This window comes from Mobula birostris, chromosome 11 (assembly GCF_030028105.1).
Source record: "Mobula birostris isolate sMobBir1 chromosome 11, sMobBir1.hap1, whole genome shotgun sequence".
Taxonomy (NCBI): Eukaryota; Metazoa; Chordata; class Chondrichthyes; order Myliobatiformes; family Myliobatidae; genus Mobula; species Mobula birostris.
In genome coordinates, this window is record NC_092380.1 from 77,084,908 (window position 1) to 77,110,929 (window position 26,022).

At 42.0% G+C, this 26,022-nt stretch overlaps 2 protein-coding genes and 1 long non-coding RNA gene across 10 annotated transcripts in view; 1 reads left to right on the forward strand and 2 right to left on the reverse strand.

The window, feature by feature from the left end:
• The window catches only part of c11h11orf16 (chromosome 11 C11orf16 homolog), a 39,007-nt gene extending 31,361 nt beyond the window's left edge, over positions 1-7,646 (reverse strand). For 2 of the 7 annotated variants that reach the window (XM_072272581.1, XM_072272582.1), the window contains exons 1-4: positions 6,962-7,646; positions 5,546-5,905; positions 2,838-3,019; positions 971-1,097 (exon numbers count right to left, since the gene is read on the reverse strand). In XM_072272581.1, the coding sequence (XP_072128682.1) occupies positions 971-1,097; positions 2,838-3,019; positions 5,546-5,905; positions 6,962-7,168 (876 nt within the window). In that variant the 5' untranslated portion in view covers positions 7,169-7,646. The remainder of the gene's footprint in view (positions 1-970; positions 1,098-2,837; positions 3,020-5,545; positions 5,906-6,961) is intronic. The other 5 variants (XM_072272579.1, XM_072272578.1, XM_072272577.1 and 2 more) reach the window with 5 other exon arrangements.
• A 40-nt stretch (positions 7,647-7,686) lies between these two features.
• The window catches only part of LOC140205205 (uncharacterized), a 34,491-nt gene continuing 16,155 nt past the window's right edge, over positions 7,687-26,022 (forward strand). The window contains exons 1-3 of one of the 2 annotated variants that reach the window (XR_011887779.1): positions 7,696-7,803; positions 10,346-10,635; positions 15,271-16,002. This is a non-coding gene — a long non-coding RNA (uncharacterized lncRNA). Of the gene's footprint in view, positions 7,804-10,345; positions 10,636-15,270; positions 16,003-26,022 lie in introns of those variants that run through there. The other variant, XR_011887778.1, reaches the window with a different exon arrangement.
• LOC140205348 (achaete-scute homolog 5-like) lies at positions 18,563-19,186 on the reverse strand. The gene has a single exon (XM_072272943.1). The coding sequence runs from the start codon at positions 19,184-19,186 to the stop codon at positions 18,563-18,565; it is 624 nt and encodes a 207-aa protein (XP_072129044.1).

A 26,022-nucleotide genomic window follows, 5' to 3' on the forward strand; every position in this document is an offset into this window, starting at 1 on the left:
AGTATACAATCTGAAATTCTCACTCTTCACAAAACAGAAAAAAAAACAAAGAAGGAATGATAGACAAAAAGTGAGAACCCCCAACAGGGTGGTGAGGCCTATTTGGAGCATTCTGTGCATTTTTATTCACCTACCTATAGGAACAATGTAAATGAGATTGAAAGAGTACAGAGAAAATGTACAAGGATGTTGCTGGGACTTGAGGACCTGAGTAAGGACTTTATCCCTTAGAACGCAGAAGATTGATGGGAGATTTGAAAGGTATATAAAATTATGACGGTTATAGATAGGGTAAATGCAACAGGCTTTTTCCACTGAAGTTGTGTGGGACTACAACTAGAGGCCATAGGTTAAAGGTGAAAGCTGAAATATTTAAGGGGATAACTCGAGTGGAAACTTCTTCACTCAGTGGGTGGTGAGGGCAAGGAATGAACTGCCAGTCCAAGAGTGGATGCAGGTTCGATTTCAGCATTTAAGAGATATTACTAGAGTCATGCAGGAGAGGGGTAAGGAGGGATATGGTCTGGGTGCAGGTCAATGGGACTAGGCAGGTTAATGGCTCAGCATGGAGCCAATGGGCCAAACGGCTTGTTTCTGTGCTGTAGTGTTCAATGACTCTCCTATGACTCTAGGATCATTTCTACCATTTGTGGCATTAATGGCAGCATATTTCGACACTATCACATCAGCTAGGAAAACAGAACTCAGCAACTTGTTTCAAAGCTGCACCATTTTCAATAGGTTGCAACCACAATGGCATTTCCTCCTGTAAAAGCCATTACAAATATTTTAGTGGTATCATTGTTATATTGAAAAATCAATATCAAACAACATGTAAAGAATGATAACAAGTTTAGAACTTGACCCTTATTGGTAAATAACAATGACAAGAAATCAGCCAGAACTGTGAAAAATTAGTAGATATTATTCATACGTCAATATAAATGATAAAACTAAAATTCCACTCCACCTCTTGCTTGATTGTGCCCAGGTAAAAGAATCCATCAGACTCTTGCCTTGCAAGGACAGCAACTTCAAAAGCCAAGTGACTTGATCCAAGAGGTCCCACACATGGGTCAGTATATTTGCAGATACTACTGGGAAAGGTAACAGTGAAAACTCTAAATTTATTTTAGTAAACAGTGCTTACTAATAATACTTTGAAGAGAGGAGGAATTGGAAAGTGACAATGAATTATAGTATTTCATAAGCAGCTTTATTCTCCAAGCAATGACAGACAGCAATGAAGACACATTCATATATAAAGAGGGGATGAAAATTTTAAGGTGTAATTCAGAGAGGACGATGCAACATAAGCTTTAGAATTAGCAGCAATTGTGATAGCTTGGTGAATCATTTGTCCCCATTTTTAGTAATATTATCAAAATGTCAAAGCTGCTTAGAACTAACGAAACCTATATAGCCTCGGCCTAATTTAAAATATTAATGAATCTAGGAAATATTTAGTACAACAGAAGTAAATTACATCTGGCTAACCTGTATTTAGTAGAAGGATTATCTAAATACTTAACATCCAGTAAGTACTCTGGATAACAAGTTTAATAAGTTAAGTATCTGACAAGTAAAATACAGCTTTCAGAGTGTGAAACTTTAAATCAAAATGAATTATATTCATCGAGAGGAGAAGGGCATCACTGACAAGGCCAATACATACTGCTTAGTTGTTCGTGAGAAATGTGGTGCTGACCTCACATTTTGTTAAAATATTTTGTAAAACCGCTAAAGTGCAACTCAGTGAAAAGATAAGTTGCCAATGAACATGAATATACAATAACATTTTAAAAAGGAGCACAAGTTCCTTCGACCTGGAGCTTCTTAAGTAAAATCTTCCCCTTGGAATATATTGAGTCTCTGCAGGTATCATTGACAAGGAGATTAGCTACATAAATACTGTGACTACAACGGCAGGTCAGAAGCTGGCTATCCTGTGGCATTGTGGCTCATCTCCTGACTCAACTATGTGTGTTTTTGCTATTTCAAAGCTGGACAACAAGGAGTATGAATGGAGTGCTCTTTATGTGCCTGCATTTATATATCAAAGTGAGATGATTAGACTCCTTTAATTGAATGCTACTTCCCACTTCTCAGGCCATGCCCAATTGTTGTCCTGTCAGTTTACTGCCAGCATTTTGTAAGCAATTTTCCTGGAAATTATGGAGGCAGAAGCAAAGGCATAATCAAAATAAAGGAAAATGAAATTGCCTTTTAAACTCACGAGAGAGCATAGGCCATCAACTTTTTGCTGTTGATGTTTCTGTAGCAGGCAATTTCTTTTTTACCAGCACAGATGGAAAGTGTGCCAGGGAGCCGGCTGGATTCGAACTCAGGAGCCTTTGCTCTGAAGTCCGGCGCTGATGCCACTATGCCACCAGCCAGCTCTATCAAAATGAAGAGATGGATGAAAAACATAAGGTGTAATTTGAAGAGAAAATAGCTTAAGGATTTGCTGAAAGGGATTGAACATTGTGCAATCATCAGCAATTTGTTCTTAATGCTGTATTGTTAATTGAACCATTCTATTAAATATCCAATTAATCATTTCAATAATGTAATAGTCCACTAAAAACAATCAAATTATTATTATTATTATTAGGGTGAATTAATTTTCTTCATTATTTATTGCAGTAGAGGGATATTTTAATAATATTGTCTCAAAATAAATCATTAAACAAATTGTGCTCTGGATCTTAATGCACCATGTAACATTACAAAATATGGAGTGATGTAGAATTGTTTGGTAAGTTTTACGATTATTATCAACATTTTATGATAATGAATACATATATTTTAATCAAACATGCAGATAAAAAGCCCACCTAGCGTAATCTCTCGGACTGTACACATTCACTGGATGCATATGAAAACTCTCTGCGTCGGAACATCCTGCCTGGGAGTCAATAAATGGACTTTTATCCAGTGGAGATTTGACACTGCAGTACTTCACATCCGAGTACAGAGGCCCAGAGATTGAGTGGTCTGCAGGATAAATAGGAATCACCTGTGCAACAGTAATTATATCTTTAGATTCTCTGACAAAGTAGACATTTTCCTCACAATATTTAGAGTCAGACAGCATGGGAAGAGGCCCGTCAGCCTAACTCATCCATGCCAACTGTGTTGTTCAATGAGCTAGTCCTATTTGCCTGTATTTGGCCACAGCCCTCTCAACACCTCCTATCCATGTAGTACTTACCTAGTTGGTTTTAAATCTTGTGACCATTTCAACCACTATTTCTAGCAGCTCATTCTAATTACACACCATCCTGTGTGTGAAGGCTTTCGCATTCTACATGTCACTTTCCTAGAATGTCACTTTTACATTCTAGGAAAGATTCCAGCTGAAAATTATCAACTGATAATGAACTGTTGAGTTGAAACTTTAGTCCAATTCTCCAGCCCTTCCTCTATCTTTTGGATTTTTCTTCCTCCCTCAAGTATCTGTCCAGTTTCTTTTTAAAAGCCACCCATGGTATTCCAATCTAGATAATGTCAACATGCAAAGTATGAAAGTACAAAGTAAATTTACTATCAGAGTACACACATGTCACCATACACAACCCTGAGATTCATTTTCTTGTGGGCATTCACAGTAAACAGAAAAAACAGAATAGAATCAATGAAAGACTGCACCCAACAGAACAGACAAACAGACAATGAGCAAAAGACAACAAATTGTGCAAATACACAAGAAAAATCAATCAATAAATAAATAAGCAATAAATATTGAGAACATGAGATGAAAAATCCTTGAAAGTGAATCTATAGCTTGAGGGAACAGTTCAGTGATGGGGCAACTGAAGTTGAGTGAAGTTATCCCCACTGGTTCAAGAGCCTGATGGTTGAGGAGCAGTAACTGATCCTAAACCTGGCACTGCAGGTCCTGGGGCTCCTGTACCTTTTCCCTGATAGCAGCAGTGAGAAGAGAGCATGGCCTGAATGGTGGGGGGTCCTTAATGATGACAGAGCTTTCCCGGGAAAACACTCCATGTGGATGTGTTCAATGGTGGGGAGGGCTTTACCCCTGATGGACTGGGACATATCCACACTTGTTGTAGGCTTTTCCATTCAAGGACATGGGTGCTTCCTTACCCGGCCATAATACCATCAGTCACTATACTCTCCACCACACGCATATAGAAGTTTGTCAAAGTTTTAGACAACATGTCAAATTTTTGTAAACATCTAAGAAAGTAGAGGTACTGCTGTGCTTTCTTTGTATTATTCCCTTCTGTCACTCTTATTATGTCTTCTGATTCTTATCCCTCTGACAATGTGAACTATTTCACTATTTTCACTTAAACTTATTTCAGTGTTCTTGATGCGTCATGATGCTTTAATAACACTGGTGTATAATTGGTGTAAAGCCACAAAGAAAAATATAACAGACAATTATCTCAAGCATAATCCCAATTGCAAATGTATTGAAATAGAATTAGGTTTAAAACTTGTTGAGTTTGGACTGTGCATCTGTGGTGAACATTGGAAACAGACAGACATCCTTCACATACATGAGGAGTAAAAATCTTTACATAATGTCTCCATCTAAATGTGCAATATGCAATTTATAATAAATAGTATGTACACCAGGACAGACAATGTAACACAGAAATACAATTGTATCAGCATGAATTAGTCAGTCTGATGGCCTGGTGGAAGAAGCTGTCCCAGAGCCTGTTGGTCCTGGTTTTTATGCTGCGGTACTGTTTCCCAGATGGTAGCAGCTGGAACAGTTTGTAGTTGGGGTGACTCGGGTCCCCAGTGATCCTTTGGGCCCTCTGATTGCTGTGTGGTTAACCCTAAGAAATGTTTAGTTTGATAGGTCATTGGTTATTAGTGGAATGAAAGATATGGGATTATGACAGGAAAGTTATGTTGAAGTTAAGGATTAGTTTCGATCTTGTTGAATAGTGGGGCAGGGGTTGAATGGCCAAATGTTACTTCAATTTCTTTCTTTTGTGTAGGTTTAGCAGTGAATGTGAGCAAGATACCAGGGAATAGGCAATATGCTGAGTTACTTCTGGTGGGGTGAAACATGTGCAAGAGATTGGAATTAGAAGTTTGCAGAGCTCCTGAAGTATTGGACTGTTGGAGATCGTACAACCCTTGGAGGGATTATACTGAGAATTTTCCACTGCACCATTCAAAAAAGTCAGCATGCCGTTATTCACCGGAGAAATTTAAATGATTATTACATTTTATTGCACAATTATTTCCAATTAAGTTTTGAAAACACTCAGCAGCCTGCTTTATATTAGTTTTCAATATGCCATAATTCACAGCATATAATTTATTTTCCTTGAGATTTCAGTTAATAAACAGGCTGAGGTTCTGTATTTTTCTGAAAGACATTTATTCTAAGATTTAATGCTACTGCTGTAATTCAAACTCTGATTTGCTAGTCACAGCTGAACTTTGTACACTTGCAAGCATTCCTGAAGGATTTAAAATTTCATGCATGTAAGTTGATCTGAAAACGGTGTGACAGGTATGTTTTCTACATAGTTATTTAATTTCCATTAGTTACCTGTTTGATTGTTCCACAGTGGTTGAGCCTAATGAGATGAGCACTTCCCTGGGTGACACTGCTGATTCCCTGCAGGAACTCTCGAGTTTCACTGTCCAGCCATTTCTCAGACAAGTAGAAAGTGTGTATTGGCCGACCGCGGGCTATGAATGGTAGCACGTGCAAAATATCCTTTAAGCCATTGTCAGGTAGACCATTTGTAACCAAGTAGATAGCCTGGCATAATGGGTCATTGAATGCAGCTGTTAATGCACTGAGTAGATCCCTGCCCAATGCACAGGTGAGAGACTGAAGCCACTGTATTGCACTGGAAACAGTCTGTGGAGTACATATTAGCACACGGTCACACCACTTGGATACCTACATGAAAGGAGACAGCATTAGATATCTGTAGAATCATACAATAGTTACAACACAGAGGGAGGCCATTCAGCCCATCACCAACGCACCAGCTTCCTACCCAAGGATGTTCTCATTTCACCTCCAAGCTCTTTCCCTTTAGCCTTTCCTCCGGCATATACTTATCCCACTACCTCACAATGCAACCTGCCTCCACCAACCATGCAGATAGTGTATTACAGGTTACAACCACACTGCGTTTAAAGGATAATGTTCCTCACGGAACATTAGTTCTGTATTTCTGACCTCCACCAAGAGGAACAGTCTCCCGGGCTGTCTGTCCAGGCCCTCGTCAGCTTCTCGTTACTACGTTCAAGCGGGGGGGGGGGTACAGAAGCCTTAGGTCCCACACCACCATGTTCAGGAATAGTTATTACCCTTTAATCATCAGGCTCCTTAAGGTGTGGTTCCTTCAGATCTACTCTGAACTAATTCTAAAACCTTTCAACTCTTTACAACTCATGTTCTCAGTATTAATCTTATTTGAACAGTTTGTCTTCTTGTGCCATTAGTGTTTGTCAGTCTATATATATTTCTTTCATAGAGAGAGTGCCAGTATCACTATCCTTGCTTCATCCCAGAAATCATTCTGATATTTTTTTCCTGCTCTGGTCTACTTCTAATTCCCACCTATTCTTCCTGCAATGTTGCAATCAGGATTGAAGACAATACTCATATTGAGGCCACAGCAGTGTCTTATAAATATTCAGCATAACTTCCCTGTTCTTATATTCTAGCTTCACTGATAGTATACCTGTAAGTAAGTATAAATATGTATTGGAATGGATATTAGAATAGCAATCATTATTCAAGATCCAATAATCCTGATAATTTACCAGAAATAATGTATTACAATTGCAATGTCAACTCAAATCATACAGATTGAGTATTCTACATATAAACCTATTAATACAATTTCAATTAATAAATATAACTAGGAATACAATGCATAATTATTTACCAGCGAAACGTTCCATTTTGAAAATATGTATACATTATAGGATATGTAAACTCTACCTTATTGGAAAATTCCACAATGTTAAAGCGACTGGTGAGTGTGTAGGCCTTAGCCAAAAGCGCTTCCTTCAGATGAAACTTCGTGGCACTAAGGTAGGCTTGCATGCTTTGCGATGTGTCAACAACGAAGATGATATTTGTTTCCCTAACATGTCCGAACAAAGTCGGAAAGCCGTCGAGTGTTGCAAAGGGATAAACTGACGGCATCGCGCAGCTTCCATATAAAACAAAGAACTTTGGTCAAATACAAACAACAAATATGAACAGCGCAATATCGTTTTAAAGTCATTAAATACAGTACCAAATAACTTGTCTGAAAGACCTCGCAGAGATCCTTGAATATCAATGAAACATTATTTCCTATTTCACTAAGTGGAGTCTCACGACACAGCTCTACCAGGAATTTTCAGAAAAAAATTTACCAGAGTCAGATTAGTAAATTTTTTTTTTAAGCTGCAAATCGTACTGGAAATGTTGAATAATCTTGCAATCCCTTTTGATTTGTTAGTATGTTTTACGCGTCTTGCCTTAAAAACAACAGTCTCCACCCTGCACTCTGTCGAAAGCCTGGTAGTGGTGACGACCCAGCCCTACACGTTTGCTTTTCGTTAAGACCCTATTCGAGCGGCAGCCTGTACTGTGAACTCCAGTTGCTGTGTTCCAGACGATATTACTGTGTTGCAATCCGTGTTGCTAGGTTCCTGCTCCCTGTTGCTACGACGCAGGGCGCTTTCATTCGTCGGGAGCGCGCTGGGAGTTGTTCCGGAGAAATTCCACACCGGTGTGACACTTAATGCCAACCGCCTTCCGCGACTGGTGCACTGCAACGCTAGAACTGTGCAGTAAGTGAGGGGAATGGTTATTTATCTGTACGTTATGTTGATCTTTTCATGGGTTGTGGTTTTAAAAGACATTATGTTTAGACTTTCTTACGGTAACGCCAGAGCGAACCAGTACTTCCTCCAGAGTTGAACTAAGTCAGTCACACCATTTTGAAAGGCTGGCCGGAAATTAGCACGAAATAAGATTTAGTATTCATTTAAGTATATGTATGTAAACTCGATTGAAATGTTGGATCCTTTATAAGATAGGAGTGAACGTGTTATTCCTCGCCCAATATTCTTCACCACCATAACCAAAGCTTCCACTCCCATAATCAGAGGTCACCTGTATCAACGAAAGCTTCAGTAAACGCAGACTGAACGTATTCTGGGAAACAGATTAGAAAGAAGTAGACCCCTATGAGTAAAGCTTGAGCTACCCCGTGTTTCTTTCCACCGTCTCCTTTTGCCAGGTTAAACTACCTACGCCACATGTTAACGCCGCTTCACACACGTTTCTAGAGTTTTCCGTTGGAAGATTTGCTCTTCAGAAAATTGGATTGAGCTCTTGCGCCTGCGATTCATCTTGAGTCTGACATAGAAGAACATAGAGCAGTACAGCACAGTGCAGGTCCTTCGACCCACGATGTTGTGCCGACTCTTTTAACCTATCCAAAATCAAACTAAATCTCGCCTCCCACATAGCCCTCCGTTTTTCATTAATCCATGTACCTATCTAAGCGTCTCCTAAATGTCTCTAACGTATCTGCCTCTACCACCACCCCGGCAGTACATTCCATGTACGTCTTGTAAAAATCAACTACCTTTGAACATAGAACATAGAAATCTACAGCACGTTACAGGCCCTTCGGCCCACAATGTTGTGCTGACCCTCTAACCTACTCTAGAAACTGCCTAGAATTTCCCTACTCAATAGCCCTCTATTTTTCCAAGCTCTATATACCTATAAAAGAGTCTCTTAAAAGACCCTATTGTTTCCGCCTCTACCACCATCGCTGGCAGAGCATTCCACACACCCACCAGTCTTCTGTGTGAAAAACTTACCTCTGACATCCCCCTTGTACCTACTTAAAACTATGCCCACCTCATGTTAACCATTTCAGACCTGGGAAAAAGCCTCTGGCTATTCTCACGATCAATGCCTCTATCCTTGAAAAGAAGAAGAAGGCGGCCCTTAACTCTGAATGGAGTCATTGGGATGCCATCATGATGGTGTTTTTTTAGCAGACTTTCTTATTTTTATGAGGCCGAGTTGCTAGCTCGACGCTCAACCCAGCACAGATGGACAGTGTGCAAGGGAGCCGGCTGGATTCGAACTCGTGAACCTTCGTTCCGAAGTCCAGCGCTGATGCCACTATGCCACCAGCCGGCTACTCCATCCTTAAGATATGCTGTATAATCCAAACAGTATCCTGGTAAAATCATCTCTGCACCCTTTTTAAAACTTCGACATCCTTCCTATAATGAGGGAACCAGATGGAACACAATGCACCATGTAGTCTAACCCAATCCTTCCTGTAATAAGGTCTAACAAGTTTTATAGAGCTGCAGCATTACCCCGTGGCTCTTGAACTCAGTCCCCTGACTAATGAAGGTGAACAGGCGATACACCTTCTTAACCAGCCTATCAATGCATGGCAACTTAGAGAGATCTATCGACATGGATTCCAAGGTCCCTCTGTTTCCCCCACACTATTAAGAATCTTACCATTAACACAATATTCTGTCTTCAAGTTGAATCTTCTAAAGTGTATCACTTCACACTTCTAACCCTAAGCCCTAACCCTAAACCCTGCCACACCTCAGCCCGGCTCTGCATCCTATCGATGTAATTAACCTAGAGCACCCTCCTACATTATCCATAACACCACCAACCTTCGTGTCCTCTGCAAACTAACCCACTCTTCTACTTCCTCATCTAAGTAATTTATATATATATAAAAAGCAAAGAGCAGGGGCGCCAGAACACCACTAGGCATGGATCTCCAGGCAGAATATGTTCCATCTATTCCCACCCTTGTGCTGTCTATGGGCAAACTAATTCTGAATCTCACCCTCTGCCATCTATGGGAAAACCAATTCTGAATTCCACCTTTTGCTATCTATGGGCAAACCAATTCTAAGCCTCAACCTCTGCCGTCTGTGGGCAAATCAATTTTGAATCCATGCAGCCAGCTTTCCCTGGAATCCATGTCTTCTGCCTTTCTGTTGAGCCTACCATGGGGAACCTCACTGAACATCATACCAAAATCCATATACACCACATCCACTGCTCTAACATCATCGATTTGTTTTGTTGTTTCATTACATCATTGCTGCTTGCCACCAATCTGAATGATGCTCATTTGTGAATGAGGATGTAAATGGGATCATTAGTGTGTAGCTCTTTACTGTTGTTTATAATGCCTGGTAAAGCAAAGGCCAATCCACAAAGCTGGTCTGTAAGGAGAAGTAAAGATCCAGCCCCATTGGGACAACCCCGCAATGTTGCCTGTAACTTAGGTCTGGGTCCAGAGTATTGACTGATTATTCCTCTCCATAGATGCTGACCTGGCCTGCTGAGTCCTTTTAGTACTCCGTGTGTGTCGGACAGTCCATGCCCAGCACCAGATTCTGGAAACTGATGCTGTACTCCTTTCTGAGCTCTGCCACAAGTAGAGATTGCCAATTGACAGAAGAAAAGATTTACAGGGTGCACTCAAAATCTCCTTGGCAACAATGCAACATTCCCACTGACTAATGAAATTCCTGGTCCGTGTCCTCTGGAAGTGGAGCAGAAGCATTTGAATGGTACCATAAACCTCTTGTCCATGGATCAGCAAGAAATGAAAGGTCAGTGGAAATTGTGGGGGTTGGGGGGAGAGTACACCACTTCCTAAACTGCATATCTACCCAAGATCCCTGCCTCACCTATGGACAGGTGCGCCATTCCCATAATGGTCACATTGGTCACGGAAGAAGCTACAAAACAAGAGTGGAAGTAAATCGATTTTGTTTCTAAGGGCCTAGATTGCAGTTTGGATTGTGTTCATCTGGAGCCATGATGGACATGATCTTCACTGCGTGACAACTGCAAAGGCAGCACCTTCCAGCATACATACAGCTTCTTGACCTCACTAAAACCTTTGACTCCATTGACCTGCAGGGACCTCCCCACAGTTGGCTTCTCTTAGAAATTATCTCCATATTGTATCAATAGGTCCACAACAGAGCTAACTTCAGTGAAGACCAGTGTCAAACGAGGCTGCATCACTGTTTCTATACTCCTTCCAGCTTTTCTCATCACAGTCTACTCTCCTCCAACAAAGTTACCCTGGGTGTGGAGTGAAGCTTCAAAACTAATGGGAAATTGTCTGGCCAACAGTATCTACACTCTGGAACTAAGCCCATCTGAATTTAGTCAGTAGACAATAGACAATGGACAATAGGTGCAGGAGTAGGCCATTCGGCCCTTTGAGCCAGCACTACCATTCACTGTGATCATGGCTGATCATCCACAATCTGTTCATCCTGTTCCTGCCTTCTCTCCATATCCCTTGACTCCACTATCTTTAAGAACTCTATCGAACTCTTTCTTGAAAGCATCCAGAGAATTGGCCTCCACTGCCTTCTGAGGCAGAGCATTCCACAGATCCACAACTCTCTGGGTGAAAAAGTTTTTCCTCAACTCCGTTCTAAATGGCCTGCCCCTTATTCTTAAACTGTGGCCTCTGGTTCTGGACTCCCCCAACATTTGGAACATGTTTCCTGCCTCTAGCATACCCAATCCCTTAATAATCTTATATGTTTCAATCAGATCCCCTCTCATCCTTGTAAATTCCAGTGTATACAAGCCCAGTCACTCTAATCTTTTAATATGTGACAGTCCCGCCATCCCGGGAATTAACCTCGTGAATCTACGCTGCACTCCCTCAATGGCAAGAATGTCCTTCCTCAAATTTGGAGACCAAAACTGCACACAATACTCCAGGTGTGGTCTCACCTGGGCCCTGTACAACTGCAGAAGGACCTCTGCTGTCTGCAGAGGGCTCTGGTTTACCTAATGTTCAGAGATTAACCTGCAAGAAACTGCACTAAGAACTACCAGACAACATGGCTCACACCCAACACCTGCATTATAAAGATCCTTTACCAACTTTTTCCAGGTCTACAACATGGACCTCCAATCATATAGATTAAAGCTAGATTTTGGAAAGTATAGTTCACTTCCTATATTTTGAGCTCATCTCTCAGGAGAGGCAGACATCAGCACTGAACTTCACCACCACCTTCAAAGCAACAAGTACAACCTCTGGTCAATTATGGGAAAAAAGAACATTGAAGGATCAGGGGCTTAACATCTGAATAAAGTTCTGTGTAATAAATATAGGCACTGGGTGGCGCCAAATGTTCTACACAGTATAATTCTCCAACTATGCTGGAAACATTCAATACAAACATCACGCATAATTCTGAAGGAACTCTGCGGGTCAGGCGGCATCTATGGAGAGGAATAAACAGGCAATCTCATATAGGAAATAGGAGCAGGAGTAGGTCATCTGGCCCTGCCGAGCCTGCTGAGCCTGCCGCGCCATTCAATAAGATCATGACTGATCTGACTATATTGCAGAATCCTGCATAATGATAATAAATTTTAAAAACAAATAGGCAGAATCCATGGTTTCATCTCTATATGCAGTTCAACAGCTGTTGATAAATGATTTCATCTCGCAGATCTTTACCCGCTGACTCTTTAGCCCAAGAGATAATGGATGCATTAGTGATAGTTTTTCAAAACTCGTTAGATTCTGGACTAGTTCCTGCGGATTGGAGGATGGCTAATGTAACCCCACTTTTTAAAAAAGGAGGGAGAGAGAAACCGGGGAATTATAGACCGGTTAGCCTAACGTCGGTGGTGGGAAACTGCTGGAGTCAGTTATCAAAGATGTGATAACAGCACATTTGGAAAGCGGTGAAATCATTGGATAAAGTCAGCATGGATTTGTGAAAGGAAAATCATGTCTGAAGAATCTCATAGAATTTTTTGAGGATGTAACTAGTAGAGTGGATAGGGGAGAACCAGTGGATGTGGTATATTTGGATTTTCAAAAGGCTTTTGACAAGGTCCCACACAGGAGATTAGTGTGCAAACTTAAAGCACACGGTATGGGGGGTAAGGTATTGATGTGGATAGGGAATTGGTTGGCAGACAGGAAGCAAAGAGTGGGAATAAACGGGACCTTTTCAGAATGGCAGGCAGTGACTATAGTGGGGTACCGCAAGGCTCAGTGCTGGGACCCCAGTTGTTTACAATATATATTAATGACTTGGATGAGGGAATTAAATGCAGCATCTCCAAGTTTGCGGATGACACGAAGCTGGGCGGCAGTGTTAGCTGTGAGGAGGATGCTAAGAGGATGCAGGGTGACTTGGATAGGTTGGGTGAGTGGGCAAATTCATGGCAGATGCAATTTAATGTGGATAAATGTGAAGTTATCCACTTTGGTGGCAAAAATAGGAAAACAGATTATTATCTGAATGGTGGCCGATTAGGAAAAGGGGAGGTGCAACGAGACCTGGGTGTCATTATACACCAGTCATTGAAAGTGGGCATGCAGGTACAGCAGGCGGTGAAAAAGGCGAATGGTATGCTGGCATTTATAGCAAGAGGATTCGAGTACAGGAGCAGGGAGGTACTACTGCAGTTGTACAAGGCCTTGGTGAGACCACACCTGGAGTATTGTGTGCAGTTTTGGTCCCCTAATCTGAGGAAAGACATCCTTGCCATAGAGGGAGTACAAAGAAGGTTCACCAGATTGATTCCTGGGATGGCAGGACTTTCATATGAAGAAAGACTGGATGAACTAGGCTTGTACTTGTTGGAATTTAGAAGATTGAGGGGGGATCTGATTGAAACGTATAAAATCCTAAAGGGATTGGACAGGCTAAATGCAGGAAGATTGTTCCCGATGTTGGGGAAGTCCAGAATGAGGGGTCACAGTTTGAGGATAAAGGGGAAGCCTTTTAGGACTGAGATTAGGAAAAACTTCTTCACACAGAGAATGGTGAGTCTGTGGAATTCTTTGCCACAGGAAACAGTTGAGGCCAGTTCATTGGCTATATTTAAGAGGGAGTTAGATATGGCCCTTGTGGCTACGGGGATCAGGGGGTATGGAGGGAGGCTGGTGCAGGGTTTTGAGTTGGATGATCAGCCATGATCATAATAAATGGCGGTGCAGGCTCGAAGAGCCGAATGGCCTACTCCTGCACCTATTTTCTATGTTATGTCCCCTGTATTTTACGAAAAATATTTCTTCTTAACTTTCTGTCAAAATCGTTCCTGCAACAAATCCAAGAAGATCTTGGAAGATATGACATCAGCTTCCGTCCAATTCCAGCGCGGCTACTTCGCCGTGCTCTTTCAATGATACTGAGAGTGTGTAACCAAGCCTGGACTTCTAACTTTCGGACTCTGACCTCGGTACATGGGAGTCTAGTCTTATAAGGGGCCTGTAACTTTCGGATTCTAGCGTTTATTTGTTCTACTGACATTATTTAGTTCACTTCGGCGGATTATGTATTGTCGGGTTGATTCTCTGATCCTGTGAAGAGCAAGATGTAGTGGATATACAACTGAGAGAAGAGTTTATTACTCTTGGGTCACACCCGCGATTACAGCCGATGAGAGCTTCGGAAAGACCACGACGCGCGTTTTGGTTTGCGCCCAATTCCCATGTGTCCTCAAACGAGGTTGAAGTTCGTGGGTTCTAAATTCTCGATCGAACCCCATCCGATGCATTTTACACGCGCTGTTCCTAAAAACAAATTAAATGAAGCAGATACTCCGACCATAGACTTCAACAGTTTAAATTTGTCATCAGACACTACACTCACTTTAAATCGGTGATTACCCGTACGGACGAAGTTAATGAAAATATAAACCAAAAGGAGAGGGCTTTCGATGACCGAAGAATCCTTCATTTAATGACTGCGCCTCTGCAGACTGTCCTGGTGAGAATCACCGGAACAGTTTGAGAGTAGATTAGATTAGATTAGTGGAATTTTACAGCACTTTGTCCACGGTGTCCCCATTAATTTGTATCGTCAAGTGAAGATTTATCCATATCCCTCTTCTAAACATTGTTGTGAATTATGTTTGACCGCTGTTATCCCCAGCAACATTCTCCAAGAAAGAAATATAACACTTTTTTATTCATAGGTGTAAAACTTAATTTTCTCTTTCAACCCCAGTGGAAAGCCCTTCTCAAATAAGGTGCAGTGATAAAGCTATTTATGCTTTCGGTCCCTGACACCATCCTAGAAAACCTCTTATGAACCTTAATAACTTTTCCAAAGAATGTCGAGGCCGTGTTTTCTTGGCTGACGAACCCAAAATGAATAGAACCAGTGGCCCAACAAGCTCTTGGCTGTAATAACGAATTTTGTCCTTCGCATGTCTCCTGAGTTATTCATTCTTTGCTTACTCAGATCAAGCAGATGAAGCAACCCGCTCACGTTCCATGAACAGGTTCCGAGATGCTCTCGGGGTCCTATCCCACATCAGGCGCTTGGGTCACCATCTAACCTGCCACGATGTTACGTGCAGCACACTTTCCAAAACTTTCATTTCTACCTCCGTTATTTATCGCCGTTTATGGATTTTAAAATCAACAAATTAGTTTCTTCATTACTAATTCAAGAATCATTTCCATTGTTGGCAGCCTGTTATTTAACCATCAATGCCTTCAACTTGACTTGTGTTCTTTCAATGTTATATTTGAAATAAGTTTACTAAAATACTCTTATGACAAAATATTTATTAGCGAACACTGCTCTGTTCGCAACTCAAACGATATTGTATATCGTATTCCAAATGTTCGAAACCATTAAAATGGTATTTACGACAACAGAAAAACGATTTGTTCTTTAAACAAACTTGTGACTCTATATTTCAAAATATTTTTGGCCTTGTGGTGTTAGGGAAACAAGTAACATCCTCGCAGTTACATAAAGCAGAGGAAGTTTTGCCTCAGGAATTGGGAGTCGTTTATCATATGAAGCTAATGTTCCTTCTTTGCCAGAGGCAAGCATTATAAATATAACACAATGCTTAAATTATTTTGGTTAATTGTTCCAAAAGCAATTATTTTAATAAGGAATTTATAGAATATTGCGGTTCGTCCAACTGTTACTTGTTTAGGAAGACCAGAGGGTTTATTGGCAGGATGAACCTCGCATTCTGTTGTTACTTTCTTCATAATAATTGTCAATTATACGAAATAAATGTACGAGTCACCTTGAACCATTTGTTTGCGATTCACGCCATGATTCATGTTTGTATTTCTAAAGTGTGAGAGGTCGGACCATATAGTCGATATTAATCGGCCACAAAACTCCCAGAGTTAATTACGACTCTCGGGCCTATATCGCAGCAATTGATTAAGATGAATGGTAATCCTACTGATGTCTTGAATAAACGGGTGATAATAATCCCTTCTAGCACAATTTCTCAATCCTTAAAGGAAATATTTTTGACAAAAATAGTTTTAAAGAATAATTTTAAATGCAAAACTTCATAGAAGTTAGCGTAATTCAACATAGGCGCGCGCGGATGGTTTCCAGGTATTAAACAAGGTTCTAGTGCAAATAAAGATTTCTTTATTGATGACAATTATTTTCAATAAACATGATAATCAAATTTCAAATATAATCCTGGAATGGTAGTCCAGTTGAAGCGTTATAAATTAGATTAACAAATAACAATGTATTTCAAAAGCAGTGAAACGATAACAGAAAAGCATTTGAGACTAAAGCCAGTTGGATTTCAGAAAGCACATGCTAGTTTTGCACTATGTTATTAATTCTAAGAGGACTACCGTCAACCATGTGACTCGTGGGCTTGTTGGACATTTCTGACCTGCAGTCATTTCTATGGCAGATAAATTCCAGACGGGCTTTTGTATCAACAGTGCTCGGTTGCTGTTAAATAAACCAGTAGATTAATAAAACCGAACACGAGGAAATCAGCAGATGCTGGAAATTCAAGCAACACACAGAAAAAGTGCTGGTGAACGCAGCAGGCCAGGCAGCATCTATAGGAAGAGGTGCAGTCGACGTCGACTGTACCTCTTCCTATAGATGCTGCCTGGCCTGCTGCGTTCACCAGCATTTTGTGTGTGTGTTGATCAATAAAACCAAGTCGTTTTTAAAGCCAGGTATTGATTCGCAATCGACCTGGGATCGAAGCTTTAGTAAGGAAAAATATACCACCAAAAAATTCAATAACGTTGAAGGTCTGCAACAGAACTAACCCCGTTCCTTAGTACAGTAAAATTTATTCCACAACTACCCTCTCCACCAATAAGGCAACGATTTTAGGAAACGTTGTTCTCTATTTGAGCCTCAATTTTCACTTAAGGCGTCCCACTCTCTTCACATTTTGATTCCATATTGATTGTCTGATCGGCCATGATGGGTTCTTGTCATGACTTACTTCAGTGCAGTGTGTTCCAAACTATTTTGTTAGCTCCTGGAGTAAATGAAGAACAAAGCAGACCAATAGGATAAGAAACAATTGCCCCATCGTTGTTATCATTATAAAGTGCTGTCTATTGTCCCCATTTAATTTTAATGATTAAAACCACATCCAAAGAAAAATGCAGAGCTTTGTGTTTCTTAATGGAGCGTATAGTGTGTATTTTTGTTCACTGTGGAAAGCTCGACGGGGAAATGAGCTCGGAGATGGGCGAGAAGAGTCGGATTAAAGGAGCGCACAAAAAGACGGTGGAACGATGAACGAGTTTCCTGTTTCAGCGTGATGAATAGCTATTGAATGTATTTTGTTTTAAGTTGGCGAGAACCCAGTAAGTACTGTTGGAAATGATATGCTCTAGGTAAGAAGTTGGTAGATGGCACGCCAAACAATCGATGAGGTGTTTTACACAATGGTTTTTATTGTAACGGACTTGTAGCCAAGGATAAAGATATCTAACTTTGGTAAACTCTCGCCCGGAGTACTGTGGGCAGTCTTGGTTTCCGGACCCAAGGAAGATTAAATTGATAAACGTGCCGTAGATTTGCTATTGATTCTAGGGATGAGGGATAATTGACTTACTGCTTTTGGAAGGATAAGAATTAGAATTTTGAGAGGGTTTTACAGGGTGAGTACTGGAAAACTCTTGTGAATTACACGGGGTAAAGAATGGGAAATTTTGTTTTTAATTCAGAAATGTGATGAAATGAGAGAGGTGTTCATATTTGAGAATAACGGATATTCGGACACGAGAGGCATCAAAGGAGGGGAGGGTGTGATTAACTGCTCCAAGAAGCCATGGGATCATGGATCAAGTGTTGAGCTGCGGCCCAGGCTCACAGGCTTGATTTCTCAGCCGCGTTCAGACCACTGATAGGAAACAAATACAGAGCGCTAAAGTCACTCATTTAAAATTAATGCCCACACGCCGCAGACCTGGGAATAAAGTAGCACCCGATCTCGGGTATCTAAGTGGCGAAGTGAGCTCGTTTCTTCTGTGTTATTTAAATAATTTGCTCTGATCAGTTCTTGAATTTGTTCCCAAATAGATAGCATATTATTGTCAGTGAAATTGGCTTTAAAGCCATAAATTACTGCAAAATAATCTTCCGTTGTCAGGTACGGCAGGAATTCGCCCGCTGCCTCTGATCTTGTATTCCCTGGTACAGTATCCTGTCTCCTCCTCCGGTGGGATCAGAGGCACGGCGCTTCTGCCCTTTGCCCGGCTGATCCTCTCGATGCCCCCGGTTACCCCTTCGGGTCTGCAGTCACCCTGTTTGCGGAGTGGTTGTCCGTGCCTGCTTCTAGGGCACCCGTTGCCTGGGAAACGGCGTTCCCGGCCGGCTGCCTCTCCACGTAGTCGCCGTGCAGCCGGAGCAGAGACTGCAGCTCTTTGATGTAGCTGATGGCGGCTCTCAGCGTCTCCACCTTGCTGAGTCTTTTCTCGGCCACCTCCTGCGGTAGGTGCTGCCTCAACCGGGCGTAGCCCTCGTTCACGCACTTTACCCGCTGCCTCTCCCTTTCGTTGCGCTTGCGGATGAAAGCGGGCTCGTGCGAGTAGTCGTAGACAGCAGTGAAGGGGCTCTGGAGAGGCATCTGAGGGAAGTAGTGCCAGCCCGAGAAGGCGTCGTTGCCGAAGGCATCGGGATAGGCATGATCAGCGAACGACAGCAGCGAGATCTCGTCGGGGTGCCGGAGTCGGGGCGGCTCGGTGCCCGACTGCAGCGCGGACAGATCGGCCGGGAATGACGGAGCCACCTGCACGCAGGGCGCGTCCGGGAAACTTATCCTCTCCAACAAACTGTCGTAACCTTCAGGCTCCACCTGGTACACGTAACCCGGAGATCTCAGCGCCATGGGGCTTCCGATCATAGCTGAACTGAACTCGCACAGGGAATGTCAAATACAAGATTAAAGAAAAACGAAATTAGTTTTGGAACAAGAGAGACAATTTCAAAATAGCTTAACATCATCAGAAACCAGAATAGTGAATACATTCCACAGAACATAAGAACCGGCGCACATACATTTTAGTATATCTAACTAGTGACCAGGTTCTAGAATGCAATATATATCAGATTGAAATCTAGCGCTGATTTTTAAAAAAATCAAGCATCTATAAGGTGCAATTCAAAATAAATTCAAAACTTTTCGATCCACATGATTATTAAGCAAACAGTCCACAGCTGAATTGCTTTATAGAACTTTGCATGAAGCGGAAGTTCTGATTGCAATTTGATCAACTATTGAACTAAAGCGTTCTTTTCAAAATTCAATCGCAACTAAAATTCTCGAGGCAATGAAGCAAACAATGACAATCGGATACGGAGCTTTTCAATTCTTACCCAGAGCTTATGGAAAATATAGAATTGGGCACTCTTCACTAAAGGGAAAATAAGTTAGACTGATAGGAAAGCCCATAAACAACCGGTTTATGAGCTCTGCCAGAATAGCCCGAGGCTAGTTCGATCTGCAATATTGTGGTTTAGTGTTTTTTTACACACTGGAACCAGCCAGATAGGCATATGTATCATTTTACATTACAGTCAGTTATTGGACTTAAGTGGTTCTGGTTAACATTTTCTTTTCCTTAAAAGAAAACAGATTTTACTATTGTTACTCTTCAGCTTGCGTCAATTTAATTATCAATGAAATTTCTGAAATCTGTTTCAGTGAATGGGCTCTACGTGTGAAGGATTTCCTGGAGGAACAAATGAATGTAAACTCAGGTGCACCATGTTATGCGCAGTGTCGAGAATTTTTTTAAAAAGGCATTCGTTTGTATTTATTAGTTTCCATTTCCCGTTAACTTTTACTGTAAACGAAATAGAATGATGTCCGTTCTGCGTGAGTAGTTTGAAGTTTGCTGAAAACATACCGTAAGGTAAAACGGCATTCAGCCATCAAAGCACGTTCTTTTGGCGGGCCCTGTGATAATAAAAGACCAATGTTTTTATTTATTAAGTGTCATGCACCATATCAGCCCTGAGAAATCTCGAGAAAAAATAGCGTGAGATTACTTTAACGCCTGTCACTTTTTGGCGCTACATTCACAGCAACATGTAGTTGGATACAAATCAGTATTAAAGTACCTTTGTAATTACGTTTTTAACGAGCCAACTCCTAACATAAGAAAAACTTGGATCGCAGCGGCAGCTGGAGTTCCTATGTGGTTCTTGGACGTACAATAGCATCTGTTTTCCCAGGTGGAGAGTGATCCCGAGATGGTGGTTTAACCTCAGACCTGTTTATTCTGAAATCTTTTAGCGCACAATCGATTTTGATAGAGTGTTTGATTCAGATATGTTGTGCACTTGCCGAAAATCTTCAATGAGATCTAAAGCAATTTGTCAAAAGGAGGTAATATATTGATAAGGAATATCATTGTCGAGCCTACATGGAGAGGGTTATTGTTTCTTTCCGCTCTTGTTAAACCAGCATTGGCTACATTTCATAATATACTTTATTGGCTATGGAGCTGTGCTATCTCGGCGGTCGGAAAAAGTGAAAGTGAAATAAAAGTCTTATTTTATTTTCTTAAGCTTGAACCACTTGCTCGACTGTAAATATAACCCTGCCAAATATCAATTAAGTTTGGCTTTTGTGATTATGTTATAACCATTTTCCTGAACTTTTAGCAACAATCTGTGGGTTTTATAACTATCTATTAAGCACTTGGCAAAGGCCAATAAAATAAGTTAGGTTTAAGCAGAGTGGCAATTGTGGGAGCAGCTATTGTGTGAGTGGACAGTGCTAGGGTGGCCAAGCTTTTGCTTAATAGGCTTGGGTAAGAAGTGGCAAAGGCTCTAGATAGGTTTCTGGTAAGTTTCTGTCTTTCTTTATCTTATAGCACATCACTAGTGCAGTGAGAATGGGCCCATGGCTGATGGTATGTTCTTGTGTGAGATGTGGGAACTCTGGCAGACCTCCAGTCTCCCTGATAACTATATCTGCACGAGAGATTCTACAGGTGTGAAAGAGACAACCAGATGGGATGTTCCCTCCCAAGTGTCAGGGTCAGGGACGGCCTCCCCACAGCACCCTGAAGGTGAGTAGCCAGAAGTCGTGGTACCTATCGGTAGCATTGACATTAGTAGGAAAAGGGATGAGGTCCTAAAGAGTGGTTACAGGAAGTTAGGTAGAAAGTTGAAAAGCAAAACCTCAAATGTAGTCATCTCTGGATCGCAGCCTTTACCACACACCTGTGATGGTAAGAATAGGATCATTTGGCAGATGAATGTGTGGCTGAGGAATTGGGACAGGGGGCAGGGGTTCAGATTTCTGGATCATTGGGATCACTTCTGGGGAAGGTATGGCCTGTACAAAAAGGAAGCATTATACCTGGATTAGAGGGAGGCCAATATCCTTGTGGGCAGGTTTGCTAGAACTGTTGGAGACAATTTAAAATGATTTTGCAGAGGGATATGAGCCAGAAAGATAGCTCAGAGGACGGGGCAGTTGATATACGAGTAGATGCAGTGTGTAGTTTAGAAAGAGGTAAGAATTTAACTTCCTGTAACATGGGGGCAAAATTGAAAAGGGTGATGAATACAAGACTTGAAGGCGTTATATTTGAATGCAGCACCCAAAAGAAATTAGATGATCTTGTAGCACAGAAAGTGATTGGCAAGTAAGACACAGTGGGCATCACTGAGTCATGGCTGAAAGAAGATCATAGTTGGGAGCTCAACATCCAAGGATACACATTGTATTGAAAGGACAGGCAGGAGGGCAGAGGGGGTGGGTTGGCTTTATTGGTAAAAATGAAATCAACTCCTTAGAAAGAGATGATGTAGAAACCTTGTTGGTAGAGTTAAGAAACTGCAAGGGTAAAAAGACCCTGATGGGAGTTTTACGTAGGCCTCTGAACAATAGCCAGAATGTAGGGTAGAAGCTACAATGGGAGATTAAAAAGGCATGTAAAAAGGGTGATGTTATAACAGTCTTGGGGGATTTCAATATGCAGGTAAACTGGGAAAATCAGGTTGATGCTGGATCCCAAGAGTAGGAGATTGTGGAATGCCTAAGAGATAGCTTTTTAGAGCAGTTGTAATTGTGTCACGGTCTGGTCTGTTGACTCCTCATTTCAATTAATTTCCTTTTCCCTCTGTTCCACTGGGCTCCTTGATTAGGGCACCTGATCCTCATTCGAACCGGCAGCATAAAAACTCTGGCTTACATCTACTCACTGCTGGTTCATCACTGTAGGCAGTGCAGCTATGCTCGTCCCGGAGCTGCCGAGAATCGTGGACTCTATGTTGCTTCGGTGCCTGTGGCTGCTTAGTGAATTCAGTCATTTTCGTGTCCAGCTGAGTTGCCGCCCATTTTGCCACTACTCCAAGTCAAGATGCGAACTCTGTTGTTTTCATGTCCGACTGAGATTTGCTGGCTGATTAAATGGACTGTCATTTTTTGGTTTTTGTCATCTCGTTTCCAGCTGAGTAGGTCCGGCCATTTGCCGCTACTCCAAGTTGGGAATTCTGTCTCTTCGTGTCCATCTGAGTGATTGCCAGCCATTTGCTGCTTCATGAGCTACTCCGTGTCAAGATATGTATTATCTGTTGTTGTTTGGTTTGGTCGCCTCATTTCCAGCTGAGTAGGTCCAGCCGTTTGCCACTACTCTGAGTTGAGTATTCTGTCTCTCCATGTCCGAGTCCAAGTTCAAGTCCAGGCTCGAGTCCAAGTCCAACTCCAGGCTCCGGATCCAAGTCCAAGTCCAAGTCCACGCTCCAGGTCCAAGACCAAGTCCAAGTCCAGGTTCTGTGTCCAAACCCAGGCTCTGGGTCCAAGTCCAAGTCCAAGTCCATGCTCCAAGTCCAAGTCCAGGCTCTGGGTCTGGGTCCAAGTCCAAGTTCAAGTCTAGGCTTCAGGTCCAAGTCCACACTCCGGGTCCAAGTCCGGGTCTAAGTCCAAGTCCGGGCTCTGTGTCCTAGTCCAAGTCCAGGCTCTGTGTCCAAGTCCAGGCTCCGGCTCCAAGTCCAAGTCTAAGTCCAGGCTCTGTGCTCTAGTCCAAGTCCAGGCTCTGTGTCCAAGTCCAAGTCTAGGCTCCATGTCCGACCTCCTCCTGTTTGTTGTCCCACATCCTCTTCCGCGTAAGCATTCTATCCTCACTCCCCGGCTTTCCTGGCAACTATTAATAAACACACTTCTGTTAATGCTACTTACGTGTCTGTGTCCTGCACTTGGGTCCGCCCCCAATGCCACATTGTAACAGATTGAACCCCCTAAGAAAAAAGGCAATTGTGGGATGAATGCTGTATAATGAACCAGATTTTATTAGGGAGCTTAAGGTAAGGGAACCCTTAGGATGCAGTGATCACAATATGACAGAATTCATCACAAAGTTTGAGAGGAAGAAGCTAAAATCAGAAGGATAAGTGTTACAGTAGAGGCATGAGAGAGGTGTTGGTCAAAGATGATTGGAAGGTGACACGAGCAGCATGATGGCCAAACAGCACTGGCTGAAGTTTCTGGGAGTAATTTAGAAGGTGCAAGATTGAGATATCCCACAGAAGAAGTATTCCAAAGGGAGGGTGAGGTAACCATGGCTAACAAGGGAAGTCAAAGAGAGCATAAAAGCAAAAGATATTACATACAATACATATTGCAAAGATTAGTGGAAAGTTAGAGGATTGGTAAGCTTTTAAAAACCGTCAGAAGGCAACCAAAAAATCATAAGGAGAGAAAGATGAAATATGAAAGTAAGCTAACCAATGATATCAAAGAAGATATCAAAATATTTTTAGATGTAGAAAAAGTGGTAAGAGTGATTATCAGACAGCTGGAAAATAATGCTGGACTAGTAATAGAGGACACAGAAATGGCAGTTGAACTAAATAAGTATTTTGTGTCATTCTTCACTATGGAAGATACAAGCAGTACGTCAGTAATTCTAGAATATTAGGGTGCAGAAGTGAGTACAGTTGCTATTAATAAGGCAAAGATGCTTGGGAAGCTTAAAGGTCTGATGATAATTAAGTCACCTGGACCAGATGGGCCCAAGTGTTCTGAAAGAGGTAGCTGAGGAGACTGTGGAGGCATCAATAATGATCTTTAAAGAATCACAAGATTCTGGAATGGTTCCAGGGGACTGGCAAATCACAATGTCGCTCCACTCTTTAAGAAAGGAGGGAGGCAAAAGATAGGATATTATAGGCCAGCTAGCCTGAATTTGGAGCTGGGAAAGATGTTGGTGTCCATTTTTAAGGATGAGATTTTGGGGTACGTGGTGGTACAAGGTGAAATAGACTGAAGCCAGCATGGTTTCCTTGAGAGGAAATTTTTTCTGAGAAACCTGTTGGAATTTTTTGAGGAAATAAAAGGAGGCAAAGAATGGGAATAAAGGAGGCCGTTTCTGGTTGGCTGATGGTGACTAGTAGGTTCTGCAGGGGTCGGTGTTAGGACTGCTTCTTTTCACATTATATGTCAATGATTTGGATGAAGGAATTGATGGCTTTGTGGCCAAGTTTGCAGATGATTTGAAGATAGGTGGAGGAGCAGGCATGTTGAGGAAGCAGGGAGTCTGCTAAAGGACTTAGACAGATATGGAAAATGGACAAAGCAAACAAGTGGCAGATGGAATACAGTGTAGAGATGTGTATGCTCATGCACCTCTGTAGAAGGAATAAAGGCATGGACTATTTTCTAAATGGGGTGCAAATTCGGAAATCATTGGTGCAGAGGGGCTTCGGAGTCTATGTGTAGGATTCCCTAAAGTTACGTTGCAGGCTGAGTGGATGGTAAGGAAGACAAATGCAATGTTAGAACACATTTCAACAGGAGTAGAATACAAAAGCAAGGATGTAATGCTGAGGCTTTATAAGGCATTGGTCAGACCGCACCTGGAGTATTGTGAGCAGCTTTGGGCCCTTTATCTATGGAGGGATGTGCTGGAATTGGAGAGGGTCCAGAGGAGGTTCACAAGAATGGTCCCCGAGAATGAAAACACCAATGTATGAGGATGGATCTGGGCTTGTACTCGCTGGAGTTTAGAGAATGAGGGGATATCTCATTGAATCCAATTGAATATTGAAAGGCCTAGACAGAGTGAATGTGGAGAGTCTAGGACCAGACAGCACAGTCTCAGAAGAGAAAGATGTCCCTTTCGAACAGAGATAAGGAAGAACTTTGTTAGCCTGAGAGTGTTAGCCACAGATGGATGTGGAGGCCATGTTATTAGGTATATTTAAAGTGGAGCTTGATTAGTAAGGGGTTCAAAGGTTATAGGAAGAAGGCCGGAGAATGGGGTTGATTGAGAGGAACAATAAATCAGTTATGGTCGAGCAGACCTGATGGGCTGAATGGCCTAATTCTGCACCTACAGTACTGTGCAAAAGTGTATATAGTTAGGGTGGCTGAGAATTTTGTACAGTACTGCACTTGTCAACATGGAGTGCAGAGTAAGTTTGTAAATCTGGCAGGAGCAAAGGATGTTGGGAATGGTGAGGGTGTAGTGCTGGAGAGTGGCTGTGGTACAGGTGGCAGCGAAGGAGTGCCAGGGACAGGGGGTGGCACGGGTGCAGACGCACTCAGCCCCAAGACACCAGGCAAGGTCATTTGCTTCCAAACAATTAGTTTACTGATCAATACAGAATGTCCCTCTTGTGCTTCCTGCTCTCTTCCCTCTTCCTTCCCTCTTTCCCAACCATGATTTCCCTCTCCCTGCACTGATGCTGAACTCTTCGATTTCATCCACTTTGCCTCCAACT